Source organism: Schistocerca americana, chromosome 2 (assembly GCF_021461395.2).
Source record: "Schistocerca americana isolate TAMUIC-IGC-003095 chromosome 2, iqSchAmer2.1, whole genome shotgun sequence".
Classification (NCBI taxonomy): domain Eukaryota; kingdom Metazoa; phylum Arthropoda; class Insecta; order Orthoptera; family Acrididae; genus Schistocerca; species Schistocerca americana.
Genome location: NC_060120.1, coordinates 842,175,931 through 842,191,084, shown reverse-complemented (window position 1 = coordinate 842,191,084; position 15,154 = coordinate 842,175,931). Strand labels below are relative to the sequence as shown.

General features: G+C 42.2%; 1 protein-coding gene across 6 annotated transcripts in view; it reads right to left on the bottom strand.

Annotated features, from left to right (window-relative positions):
• LOC124594907 (alpha-methylacyl-CoA racemase) overlaps window positions 1-15,154 on the bottom strand; it is a 168,592-nt gene that overhangs the window by 35,358 nt on the left and 118,080 nt on the right. For all 6 annotated transcript variants that reach the window (XM_047133385.1, XM_047133387.1, XM_047133381.1 and 3 more), the window contains one exon: window positions 14,512-14,755. In XM_047133385.1, coding sequence (XP_046989341.1) covers window positions 14,512-14,755 — 244 coding nt within the window. The remainder of the gene's footprint in view (window positions 1-14,511; window positions 14,756-15,154) is intronic.

The following is a 15,154-nucleotide window of genomic DNA, read 5'->3' as shown; positions in this document are numbered from 1 at the left end:
GTAATTGCTTTACTGTTTGGATATATATATATTTATGCACTTATGTCGATGTATAATTGGTTTGTTTCGTAAATATTATTTGTATTTTACGCTGGGTCTTGCCTAGGGAAAACTGCTATCGAACGATTACATCGATAGGTCGTGTGAAGACTCAAAGTGTGTAGGATCTTTGGTAGTGGGAACTCTGCCGCGTGGAGCGCGGGCAGAGAAGAGTGGGAGTCTGGCGGGAGTAGCGAGTGGAGAGATGTTGTGTGACGCTCCCGCGAGTTGCCGCGCTTTCGGGGTTTGGCAGCATGTAATTGCGCTCGACTCGCGATGATAGTTTCTGACATGGTGTCGCGGACGGGTAGCATTAGCTGGCGCACATCAAGAGCCCGTTTCGCCTGGTGACCGTGTCGAGAAGAAGGCGCGCCAACATCCAGCTTCTGCAACAGCGACGGCCGACAATGAGGGACTGTCGCCACCTCCTCGATCGACGGCTTCAAACCTTCAATCAACCAACAAGGAAGACTAAAAGCACGTAAAGTTTCAGAACTGTATGGCAGACCTCAGCTTTTCAAATTGTTCCATTTGCCTCGCAAAATTACAGCAACTTAGCATGAACCTTTGTTGCTCATTGTCCTAATTGCATTGCCAAGCAGGGTCCCTTCCTTTTCCGAAATGAACCCGAGTGTCGTTGAAATTCAAAACGCCAGCATTAAAATAATATAATTAGATTTCACTGCTTTAATTTCAAAGTTCAGTAGCTGGCTACAATATTTAGGTTACACGAGCACAAATTTAGAGTGCGAGTTTTGTTAGCATATTTTAGCTTAACTGTGACTGCAGCTCAGCTTGGTACGTACTAAATTTCACTATTGTTAATAGTTCAGAATCATTTAATTCAAGTTCAAAGTTAAATCTCTTGTTTCTAAATTGCGTAGAGTCAAGTTGCTTTTGAAATGATTGTTGAGGTAGTCCAAGACTAACCGTATTTTACTGGATTTCGATGTGCTTCAGAAAGAAAGTTCACTATTAACTTCAGTCACTAAATTAACTTTCGATTTTCCGGTTTTATTAATTCTTTTGCTAAATTAAGTCAGAGTGTAGCGAAATTTATTACTTCTGACAAACTTTCAGTTTTCACACTACACGTGTCAACCTTCAGTTGCCACGCTTCTAGTGTTAATTATATGTGTAATAACCTTTCTTTTTCAGTTACTATAGTAAATGTCCATAGGACTGGCGACCGTAATTTCCCCCAAATCTCAAATATCTAATTACCGCTAGTTGATTGTTAACGTAACGGCCGCACATTTACTTTCTTTATTAACTTTATCCCTATTTCAAAATTAATTTCCACCAGTTTCACTTGCATTTTTCCTTTCATTAAGATGTAACCCTTTCCTCCCTCTTTACCGATAGATTAACTTCGGTGGCGATTGCTTTTCCCAAATTTCCATTAGGTACACGCGGTTTAATTTTTCACTGTCTTTAAGGTCGATAAGTGAGGGGGGAGGTTACAGGGAGACCAAGAGATGAATACACTAAGCAGATTCAGAAGGATGTAGGTTGCAGTAGGTACTGGGAGATGAAGAAGCTTGCACAGGATAGAGTAGCATGGAGAGCTGCATCAAATCAGTCTCAGGACTGAAGACCACAACAACAACATATTTTGTGTATGCCTGTAAGACTATGTTCATAATGTAGAGTGTAAGAGTTAGCATCATGAATGGACAAATTCACCACTACATTTCATGAACTAGAAATGATCATCATATGATAATGAATAATAAAAGAGCTATGGACCACAACATACATCCTGCAGGAAAACATTGCTTTATGTACACAGACTAGGCTACTGCCTTGAGGAAACTGTGGCAATCTTTTAACTTTTTCTTAAATTGTATATTTCAGCCTCAGGCAACAGAAGTTATATCCTTAATGGTTTCAACTTAGTACAAATCATCAGCAGCAGATAAAAAGATGAAGAAAAAGGGGACTGCAATACACTAGAAAACCAAATTAATTTCTATATGCAACAGTGTTTATTTGAATATATAACATAATCACCATACAGGGGAGTTTTAGTGTGGCAGATTTGCACAATGAAAATAAATACTGGATATTATTCAGTTATCTGAATAATCCTTCATCAGACATAAATAACAAATAATACACATATGGTCAATGCTGTACAAGGCTCAACAGGCTGGACTGGGTAGTGGGGCTACAAAGGAAGAATGGGGTTGGGTGGGAGAGGGACTGAGGGTAGGCATGGGTGAAGATGCTACTAATGCATGTGGGAGCATGCAGGGATGTGCAGAATAATGGGTTCCTAGGTGCAGCATCAGATGGCATTTTGGAAGGTGGAGGTGGAGGTGGAGAGGGAAGGTGGGGGAGCAAAGGGAATAGGAGAAAAGTAGGGAAGGTGAAAGATTATGCAGATTTGTTGGCAGGGTAGCAGATGTGTTTAGAGTTGGAATGAAGGAAAGGAAGGGGATAGGCAGGCGGATATCGGGGATAGTGAAGGTTGAGGCCAGTGGGTTTGTGGGTTTAAGGGAACAAAGGATATTTTGCAGGGAGAGTTCCAACCTGTGCAGTTCACAAAAGCTGGTGGTGGTTGGAAGAATCCAGATGCCTCAGGCAGGCTATGAAGCAGCCAAAGTCAAGAATATGTTGGGTGGCATGCTCGGTAGCTGGGTGATCCAGCTGTCTCTTGGCCACAGTTTGCAGTAACCATTCATGTGGGCAGATAGCTTGTTAGTTGTGATGCCCATGTCAAATGTCGCACAGTCATTGCTGCTAAGTTAGTAATGACTGCATTCAGAAGTGACTCTTTCTCTGATGAGATAGGGGATTCCTGTGACAGGACTAAAGCAGATGACAGTGGGAGGATGTGTGGGACAGGTTTTGCATCTAGGTCTACTGTGGGGATATGAGCCATGGGGCAAGAATTTAGAAGCAGGGGTAGAATAAGGATTGACAAGATTTGATGAGCTGAAGAATACCACTGTGGGAGGGGTGCGGAGGATATTTCTAATTTCAGGCCACAATAAGAGGTAGTCGAAACCCTGGCTGAGGATGTGATTCAGTTGCTCCAGTCCTGGGTGGTGCTGAGTAACAGGATGTGCTCCTTTGTGGCCAGACAACTGGTATGGAGGTGATCATAAGTGAATGAGGAGACAGAGCATGGCAGATATGTTTCTGGACAAGCTTGAGATGGTAATTTTGGTCTGCAGGCCACAATGAGACCTTTAACACCCTAAGAAAGGGATTGCTCATCATTTCAGGCATGATGAGCATAGGCGACTAGGCTCTATGAAAGAGACTTATTGGTGTGGATTTGGTGGCTTGTACTATTGGTGGTTGGTAGGTTTGATGTAGACAGAGGTACTGAGTTAGCCATCCTTGAGGTGGAGGTTGACATTGAAGAAGGTGGCTAGTTGGGCTGAGGATGACCTGGTGAAGCAAATGGGGTTCTGGAGCAATGTGGGTAGGGTGTCCTCACCCTCGGTCTGCATAATGATTCTGTCAATGAATTCGAACCAGATGACGGGGTTTTGGATTCTGGGTGGTTAGGAAGGAGTCCTCTAGAGGGCCCATGAATAGGTTTGCATAGGACAGTGCCATGCAGGTTCCAGTTGCTGTACCATAGATTATGAGTGTTCTGGGTGGATGGAGGCGTGTAGAAGATAGGTGTGGAGGGAGTGGTGGTGGTGGTGGTGGTGGTGGTGGTGGTGGTGGTGAGGAGGGAGGGAGACTCAGGGGAGAAGTTATAGGATGGACTTAGGGATTTGAGGAGAGACTGGAGATGGTGTCATTAAGGCAAATTCAATTCAGAACCAATACTGATACCTGTCTGAGTCATTTTGCTGCTCCATTTAACTGTAGTCTCCCCCCCCCCTTCCCCTCCCACTACCCCCAAGTCATCCCTTGTTAAATTTCCAGAATTTCCTAATCTGGAACCTTTCCTCCCCATCCTTCCTCAAATTCTTCAACATCACAACCAACCTCACATCACAGAAAGAACCACTTGCAAACTGATCCTGACCTTATAATTCTACCTGCCAACAAAGACTTCACCACTGTTGTTATGAGCTGCACAGATTACCTGGTGGTGAGACTGTCACCTGTCAGGTACATCCATATATGAGCTCTGCCACCGTGATGCCATTCAAGAAATCCAGCATTATCTCCAGTCTCTCCTCAGTTCTCTCACACCCACCATTCCGTGCACTTCTACCTTCTACATGCTTCCTAAAGTACGTAAACCCAACCATACAGGATACCCCATTGTGGCTGGTTACTGCACCACCAAAGAGAGAATCTCTACCCTTGTCAACCAACATCTCCAGCCTAATGCCAATAACCTACCCTCATATATAAAAGACACCAACCATTTCCTCTACCATCTTTCCACAGTGCCTGTTCCTTTACCACCTACCCATGTGGTGGCACAGTGATTTACACATTGGTCTCTCATTTGGGAGGACATCCAAATTTAAGTTTCCTCTGACTTCCCTAAATCACTCCAGCTAAATGCCAGGATGGTTCCTTTGTAAAGGGCACAACCAATTTCCTTCACCACCCTTCTGTAATACAAGCCTGTGATTAATTTCTAATGACTGCACTCTCTATGGTGTGTTAAACTCTAATCTTCCTTCCTTTACCAACTGACATCCCACATGTCACTGTCAATTCCATCTCTCTCCATACTAACATCCCCTATGCTCATGGCATTGCTGATCATAGCCTTTAGCAACGGCTGACTGGCTCCAAACCTACAACCTTCTTCCTGGTCACCATGAGCAAGTATATCTTCCTCCACAATTATTTTTACAAACAGATTCATGGTACAGAAATGGGCTTCAGCAGGGCAGCATCCTATGCAAGCTATTCGTGGTCTTTCTAGAGGAATCTTCCCTAACCACATTGAATTCCAAACCCCTCAGCTGTTTCAGGTTCATTGGCAACATCTTCATGACCTAGAGTGAATGTGAGGGCTCCCTACCTTCATTTCTCCAAAATCTCAACACCCGCTCCTCCATTTGCTTGATCTAGTCCTCGTCAGCCCAGCAAGTCACCTCTTTTGATGTTGACCTCCTCCTCGGAGATGGAGCCTCCATGCATATCAAATCTATCAACTGCCAACACCACCTCTACTTTGGCAGCTGCCACCAATTTCACACCAAGAAGTACCTTCCATACAGCCTAGCCACCTACAGTCATTGCATCTGTAGTGGCAAGATGTCCATCTCCAAATATGACAAGGGTCTGATTGAGGCCTTCTGACTGAACTTACCCTCCTCACCTTATACAGAAACAGATATTCTGTGCCTTGTCTCCCAATTACCTGCTGTCCCGCACATACCCACTATCCACCCACACAGAAGAGTACCCTCCTCATGATACAGTACCTTCCAGGACTGGAGCTACTGAATCACATTACCTTCTAGGTTTTGTGGCTATCTCTAATCAGCCCTGAAGTAAGGAATAGCGTCCCCATCCCTCCCACAGTGGTATTTCACAATGCACCCGACCTATGTCTCATATCCCTGTAATAGATGTAAATGAATGACCAGTCCCACACACCCTCCCATTACCATCTACTACAGTCCTCTCACAGGCATCTCCTATCCCATCGGAGGCATGGGCACTAGTAAAAGTAGCCATGTGGTCTACTAACTCAGCTGCAACCACTGTGCTGCTTATATGTGGGCATGACAACTAGCAAGCAATCTGTCTGCATGAATGGCCACTGACAAACTGTGGCTAAGAGACAGCTGGACCACTTAGTTGCTCAGCCAACTGCCCAAAACGATGTGCTTGACTTCTGTGTCTTCTTCCCACCAACACCAGATTTACTGAACTGTTCAAGTGGGAACTCTCCCTGCAACATATTCTCCAATCCCAGAAACCCCTAGCCTTACCATCAGCAGTCCCTATCCTCTAACTGCCTATCTCCTTCCCTTCCCCCACTTCAGCCCTATGCATGCCTTCTATCCTGCCTATCCTCTAACTGCCTATCTCCTTCCCTTCCCCCACTTCAGCCCTATGCATGCCTTCTATCCTGCTAACACATCTATATAGTGCCCTTGAAGTCTTTTGCCGCAGCATGACTGAATAAAATCTTCTTGGTTCTCAAGCCACATCAATTAGAATAAAATTCTCAAGCTCTCAATGGCTACTTCCACCATCGTCATCAGGAGTAAAACTACTGACTGCCGGAGCTGGCACTATTTCCTGCTTATATATCTATGATTACAGCTGCTGGCATTACAGCTGCTGGCACCAATCAGAGAGGGCTGAAACGATGCACATGTGGAAGATGAGTTGGGCAGCTCATAGCAGCTCCAGACCCCCGCGGGACGAAGTGACGTCAGATGACTCAATGGGCTGGCACCACATTTGAAACTGCTGCTCCCACCTCCCTGCAAGTGTTAAGCATCTGCCGTTGCTTCCTTTTGACATCAAAATCCTGCCCCCATGCCCTACCCACCTGGTCTCCATAAAATGTAAACTTTCAGGGCCAGAATTGTCACAATTAATAAGATATTCCAGGCTATTGTGCCATGGTTGAATGGCTTTCACTTTAAAACCCAATATTTTGTCCTCCACAAATGGGAATGAAACGTTGAGTTTTAAAGTGAAATGCAATCAACCATGGCATAATAGCCAAGAATATTTTATTAATTGTGAGACCTGGTCGCTGTTGACATTGTTACTTTCACTCTAATCTCAGCCACCTCTTTTATAATGGAGTCCCAGTATGTTGATGCATGAGCGAAGACTCTCGTGTTCTCAAACTGTATTTTGTGTCTGTTTTCGAGGCAATGCTCAGCTACAGCTGCCTTGTCGAACTCCCTTTGCTTAATATGTCTCTTGTGCTTGGTAAAACACTCTGCATTAGTGCCTATATAGATGCTGCCACACTCGCAAGGGGCACCCACTCATCGGGCACACGAAGAGCTCTGTCATCTTTAACAGGGCGCAACAAATCTTGTATCTGCAGTACATGTCCTAACTTGCTGCTCATTGCCCCACAGTATGGCATGAAGGCCACCAGCTTGGCTGCATCTGCCGATTCACAAGGCTTCCTTCTTCAGTGACACGTGAAAGCATTTGCAGTATCACTTTTGCTGTAGCCATTCACCCTGAACACATCTCAAGTGTTGCAATTCAGATTGTAGGTGATCGTTATCAGAAATAACTTTGGCTCTGTGTATTAATGTGTTTAGGATCACTTTATTGCGTACAGGGTGGTGAAAACTACTGGCGTTCAAATATCGATTAGTGTGTTTCGGTTTCCTGCTCTTGGAATGACCAACCCGCCTCCTGCATTCACTCAACCAAAACATCTAAGAGCAGTAGCTTGCCATTCTTCTTCATGTCAATGGTAAATTTAATGTTGGGATGGACACCTTTCATGCGATCCAGAAACTGCTGCAGTGTATTTTCACCGTGAGGCCATATCAGAAAGGTGTCATTGATGAACCTAAGGGAGCAAGATAGATGCAACACCGCAGAGTTCAGAACATGCTCCTCAAAGTGCTCCATGAAGAAATTTTTCATTGCAGGAGACAGCGGTGAGCCCATTTCTGAGCCATGCTTCATTTCATAATATTTGTCTCAGTACGAGAAGCATGTTGTCATTAAAACTTGACAGAACAACTTGACGATTCCATGTGGAAACTGTTGGGCTGTAAGATCCTGCCTGTCTTGTACTGGCACCCTCATAAAAAGTGACAACATCCGGACTAACCATTATGTTGTTTTGACCTATTTTTATATTCTTGAGCATTTCAACAAATGTCTGAGTTGACAGCATGCCTTCACAATGAGCCAGTTTCGGCACTAATAATCCTGCAAGATGTTTTTCCATTCTGTAGGTGGGTGAACTGACTGCACTAACAATGGGCCTAAGTGGAACATGTTCTTATGTATCTTTGGCAGTCTATAAAGCCTGGGAGGTTTGGCAGCATGGGGCATTCATTTCACCACCACCTCATCTGGTCCTGCGTTGAGTTTTCATAATCTCAAGCGCTGGATTCCAGGCAGTGCTGATTTGGTATCCCAAGTCACGGTTGATTAGATTGTCTATGACCTTAATCTCAATGGCTTCAATGCAGGACACTTCGGGATTCTACAAGAAATAGAAGTGGAGACTGAGAGAACAGCTGTGAGACAAGGTGTAGGACATTAGAGACCAGATTTGACACACCCCAGATCATGAACTCGACTTCAGAAGACGGCCAGGACTTGCACAGATGGCGTTTGGAACACCGGCGACCAGAGAGGGCCAATGTAGCCACATCTGGTGGGCGTGGACTGCAGATGGAACACACGACGCAGCACGGACCGATTATGGAGTGCCCAGCACAAAACAGAAGTGGAAATCATACTAAAAGTCATGAGACAGAGTACCCAATATTTCAGATAGGGTCTGACACACCTCAGATGACGACCACAACCGTTGAGGATGGCCAAAACAGGTGTGGACGGCAGTCTGAACATCTGCGACTGGATGGGTACATGGAAGTCGAGTCTGGCGGGCGTGGACCACAGACGGAACACTCGATTCAGTGCGGACCGATTAGGGAATGCCCAACTCCTTCCAGGCATAAATGCTGGACTCGATTGACCCAAGGACGAGTCTCAGGTAGCACTTGAAGAAGACAGAAAGGCACGCTGTTGAAATATCGTGCGAGAACGACGCAAACATCTGGCTGGATTCCCGAATATCCAAGATGTCAACAGATCACCGGGAAATCATGAAGAATTACAACAGGGCTTACGCTTCTTTCATGAGTACAAGGACTTGGTTGTCTTGCCAGCCGACAAAGGGAATGCCACTGTGGTTCTGAACACTGAAGACTACATCTGAAGGTGCTAGCTACATTTATTAGAAGATGATGCATACCAGAAGCTAAGTTGCAAACTGACAAAGGCCATAGTCAGGAAGACAGGGAAGCTATTAAAGGAATCTGGTTTACCAGATGAAGTGGTGAAGAAATTAATGCCTTGCACCACCAGACCTCCCTGGCTTTATGGACTACTGAAGATACATAAGGAACATGTTCCTCTTAGACTCATTGTTAGTACAATCAAGTCACCCACCTACAGACTGGCAAAATATCTTGCAGAAATATTAGCAATGATACTGGATCATTGTAAACACCATGTTGTAAACTCACAGACATTTGTTGAAATGCTCAAGCAAATGAAAATTGGTCGAAACAATGTAACAGTTAGCCTGGATGTGGTGTCACTTTTTATGGGGTGCCAGTACAAGACATGCAGGATCTTTTAGCATAACAGTTTCCACCTAGAATTGTCAGGTTGTTCCATCATGTTGTAACGGCAACATACTTCTTGTAACACGATGAATATTATGGAATGAAGGATGGCAAAGCAATGTGCTCATCACTGTCTCCTGCGGCGACAATAAATATTTTTGCAGCAAAACAGGAAATTATCTATGATTAGGAAAGTGAATGCACCTCTAACCTCAAATTGTAAACAAAAGTTTTCCCAATGCACAATTAAACTATCAAACTTGGTTCCATCTCCAAATGAACAAAAAATGCTAGAGAAAGGTTTTAAATATGCTCCTCCCCACCCTCTATCAGAAAAACAAATGGATGTTATGAAAGTAGATATTGAATATGCTCTAATGAAAGACACCACTGCAAAATATTTAGTTGCCCATGCACTAAAGAATGAAATCATATTTGTGTGTAACATCCCACGGTCTATTGACTTTCACACCCTCAAGTCTTTAAAACAGAAATTACAACACCAAGATACCATTGCTACAAAATCTGGTAAAGGCAACATTATTGTACTTTTGAACAAATATGATTATGTGAATAAAGTTAATGATTTCCTGAATACTACAGGCTTCCAAGTCCTTTCTAAAGATCCTACTAAATTATTCAAATAGGATGTTAAATATGCAATCAGTTCATGCAAAAGCATATTCTCTGAGTCTGAAGCAAAACTGTTAACTAATAGGAACCCAGTGCCTCCTAGAACTTATGGGCTTCCTAAACTGCATAAACAAGCTGTTCCTATTCATCCAGTTGTGTCATCATTAACTGCTCCATCTTACAAACTAGCTAGTAAACTGGATGTCCTAATTAAGAGCAAGACTAAATTCAAACCAAAGTATGGTATTTCAAACTCTGTTGACCTAGTAAATAAGTTAAAAGGTATATCTGTCTCACACAGTGATAAATTAGTATCCTTTGATGTCTGCAGTTTGTTTTCCAACATACCAGTGGTGGAATGCATTGATATTCTGACAGAGCTGATGCACAAGTCTAATGTCATTCCTGTGGAACTGAATGACTTGAGACTGGCTACTCAGTCATGCTTGGCACAGAATTATTTCCAGTTACAAGGGACTCTTTATAAACAATTTGATGGCTTAGCTTTGGGTCCCCTCTTAGTCCACTGTTGGCTGAAATATTTATGGACCATTTTGAACAAAATTTTCTAAAAACAGAACCTTTGAATGCAACTATCAAATACTGGTTTAGATATGTAGATGATGTGTGGTGTATGTGGACTGGTACTACAAGAAACTCAACACATTTTTGTAAAAGCTAAGCAGTCAACATAAAAATATTCAGTTCACAATGGAGGTTGGCAACAAATCCATAAACTTCTTAGCTCTCACCACTGACATCAGTACACGCACACACATTATTTCAAAATTTACAGAAAAACTACAACTACAGACAGAGTAAGACCTTCTTGCTCACAACACCCCATAGCTCACAAACATGCAGCTTTCCACTCAATGGTACACCATCTCATATCTACACCCATGTCCAGAGATGATTTTAAAGTAGAGTTAGATACAATAAAATTTATTGCCACAGCCAATGGCTACAGTCCAGTTCTTATTGGCCACGTCTTGCACAGGAAACAAAAACAGAAAAATGCCCCACCTACTTCCCCATCCTCTGTCAGCAAGAAATGGTGCACACTACCATATCTAGGTGAGGTATCACAGATTGTAGCCGAAGCACTGAAAGCCTGCAAGTATAGGCTTCCTACTATGTTAAGAACACAACATCCCAGTGTATTTTTAATAGCAAGGATAAGATCCAGTTATTAGCCAACAGTGGGGTATACAAAATCACCTGTTCTGATTGTGACAAATTTTACATCGGTCAGTCAGGCAGAGACATAGCAACTAGGCCAGCTGAACATGAATGCAGCTGGAGTTTTCAAAATTCTGACTCCGCATTTGCTGAGCATGTACTGAGTGAGGGTCACAACTATCAGCCAGTGTCCCATGTACTACACTTAGCAAACAAAGGCCATAAACTCAACCTGCTGGAAGCCCTGGAAATTAACAAACATCTTGCTCACAGTCCAGATCTAATCCTAAATGACCAGACACAGCTCAACACTTCCCCTCTCCTAAACTTCACATAATCATCTCTGTTGTTCATTACTTCCCACACTGTCTGTTCCTACATATTCCTATTTTCCTGTATTCTTTTGTTTTATTGAAGTTGTCTATGTATTCCATATAGACTGCAGTTTCAATTGTTATGGCCTTTTTTCAACTGGTACTTGTATTATTGTCCACGTTTAACATCTCTCGTAGTTGCTTCATCAGATATTGTTTATATTTTACTTGGTTGATTTATTTAATGTAATCTGTTACATAGCCACAGTTTTGAATTAAATGTTAAAATGCAGTACCAGCACACTCACAAAGACTGCATATGTTCCCTCAAACTCTTCCATTTTCCTGCAATTATTTATTTCTGTTTGTCTTATTGATATTTCACAAGTTCCTTGTGTATTCTGTAGTTACATTGATAACTGTTTCTTCTTTTAATTGATTTGTGTATCACTCTCCATGTTTTATACCTCCTGATGTAGCCTTGTCAAGTACTAATTTTATTTTATTTTATTTTATTAGTTTTGTTTATTAATAGAAACTGTTATGTGGGCATGCTGTTCCTATTTTGTGTTAAAGTTTTCCTGTCTACTCCACTTTATTTATTTACAGTTCAATTTTTTACTTTTTATTGCATTACCACCACACTGTCAAAGATGTTACATTCTGTATGTTTCTGCTTCAGTCTATACATGTTACTACTCTTCCAACGTTGTTTGCAAACATTGTAACTTCTTTGGTGACAATACTCAGTAAATGTCTCAAGATGGCCTTGTAACCCAAAAACTGGTTAACACAATAAAGATTAATACTGTAGAACAAAAGCAAACTGGTGCTTTTCTTTTATTACAATGTTGTTCTACCAAGAACCAATGGAAGATTCTGTTAACATAAAGTGACAGATTTCTTCATGGAGCACTTTGAGGAGCAAGTTCTGAACTCTGCGGTGATGCGTCCATCTTGCTTCATTAGGTACGTCAATGACACCTTCCTGATATGGCCTCACAGTAAAAATACACTGCAGCAGTTCATGGATCAGATGACGATGTCTATTCCCACATTAAATTTACCACTGACATGGAGAAGGATGGCAAGTTACTGTTCTTAGGTGTTTTAATTGAATGGAAGGCAGGAGGTGGGCTCGGTCATTCAGTACAGGAAACTGATGCACACTGATCGATATTTGACTGCTGGTAGTTTTCACCACCCTGTACACAAAAAAGTGGTGCTGAATACATTAATACACAAAGCCAAAGTTATTTCTGATGACGGCGGCCTACAGTCTGAATTGCAGCACTTGTGACATGTGTTCAGGGAGAATGGCTACAGCAAAAGAGATATTGCAAATGCTTTAAGTTGTTGCTGAAGGAGGCACCCTGTGAATCAGCAGAAGCAGCAAAGCTGGCAGCTTTCCTGTAATACTGTGGGGCAATGAGCAGCAAGTTAGGAAGTTTACTGCAAAAACGTGGATTGAGACCAGTGTTCCACCCGCCCCCAAAATATGTTGGACCCTGTTAAAGATGACATAGCTCTTCATGTGCCTGATGAGTATGGTGTCCCTTGCAAGTGTGGCAGCATCTATAAAGGCCAGACAATATGTACAGTTGCAGAGTGTTGTACTGAGCACAAAAGACATATTAAGCAAAGGGAGCTCAACAAGTTGCTCATAGCTGAGCATTGCCTTGAAAACGGTCACAAAATACAATCTGAGAAAACAAGTCTTGACTCATGCATCAACACACTTAGACTAATATAGAAGAGGCTGCTGAGATTAGAAAGAACAGCAACAATTTCAACAGAGACCAGGGTACACTACAGGTAGGACATGGAGGCAGGCTTTGGATGTCAAAAGGAATCAATGACAGATGCTTAATGCTTGTAGGGAGGCAGGAGTGGCAGTTTCAGATGTGGCACTGGCCCCTCACACCACTGGACAACAATCGGCCCGCAGCACGCCGGGGGTGCTATGAGCTGCCCAACTCACCTTCGATTCACCCATTGTTTTGGCCCACTCTGACTGGTGCCAGGAGCTGTAATCGTAGATATATAACCAGGAAATAGTGCCAGCCCTGGCATTCAGTAGTTTTAATCCTGACAACGAAAGCTGAGCTAGCCATCGAAAGCCCGACGTGGCTTGAAAACCAAGAAGTTTTCACTGACATCTACGTAGTCTTTTTCCCTTCCCTACTTGGTCTCCTTTCCCCTTTGACATCTCCCCCCTCCAATAGAGCCTCCCAAAGCTACACCTAGTAACCCATTATTCTGACTATCTGTGCATGCTCCCACTGCATCTTTCCTCACCTCTAACCTGCTGTCCCTCCCCACCCCACACCTCCTCTTAGCCCCCTTTACCACCAGAACGAGGATCACTGCTCACTTCAGATGCAATGAACAGTCATAAGCCTTAGTATCCAGAGACAACAGTGGCCATGTGTGTGTGACTGGTGCTTATGTGAGTGGGTTTTTTTTTTTTTTTTTCCTACATCTGGTTAAGGACTTACTCTGATAGCTGAATAATATTCAGCAGTATTTTTCTTTGTGCCTGTCTGGCAGTCAGTGCCCCATCTATGTGGTGACTAACAACCCATTGTTTTCATATTATTATTATTCCACTGTTTGAATTCATATCATAATAACACATCACTGGATGTCACAAAGATACCACTTGTAACCTGAGATTGAAACATATTTTTAATAATATCTATTTTAGGGAAAATATAAAAATACAATAGCATCAATTAACCACTTGTCTCCATGGACAGTATGATGTTCTTTTTGATACATTTCTTTAAAAAGTTGTCTAATGATATACAGCAAATCATGGAAATCCTTTTAAGGACAAATTAAAACTTATCAACTGAAAGATTTTTTATGCACTTAAGAGATTCTTGAACATTAAGTCTGCTATAATTTTTTTGTAAATACCTAGTTTCAGTAGTATTTAATGAGCTATTGTTTGTAGCACAGAAAATATACAGTGTGAAAGTATAGATAATAATGTAATGATGGCTAAAACACATGTGTATGAACAGCTTGAAAGCATAAACCATTGAAGCTTATCAGCATATTTACTAAAAGCAACTCTCCTTGTGAGAAGATGGACTTACAGATTTTCTCCTCGGGAATTCCCCCAGAAAGGCAAATGCTGGGAACGGAAAATCCAGCTACCCAAGTATGCTGCACCCTCTACCATACTTGCATCAATAACTTGTCCCTTTCCGGATTTAGATCTTTCCAACAATGCCATTACAATACCCAAAGCACACATCAGGCCACCGCCTCCAAAATCAGCAAGTAAATTGAGTGGTGGTGTTGGTTTCTCATTTTTCCTGCCGAGAAATGGCAATAATCCTGAAAGTGATCATATGAAAGCATAGTTCAGATTGTACAGTTTTGTTTATTTTGCACATAATAATAAAATACATAAAGTTGCTTGATTTGTTTTAATAATGTGGGACCACATTTCAATAAAATGTGGAAATAAAGTTTTTATTCACAAACTAATTTACACAGGGAATGTCCCTTTTAACTCTGTTCACTTCACTTTATGCACTTACCCAATATGTATGCCAATTCTGAAAGATGTTTCAGGCTAATCATATCTTTCGGAACAAATTCCATGCTATTTAAAATAACATTTTGTGATTTAAACCTACTCTGTCACCACTACAAACCCTCAATTTGTGTAATGAGAATTTATAATAAGGTTGTGTAAAACTCATGAATCTGGAAGAGCATTTGTGCAGTCAC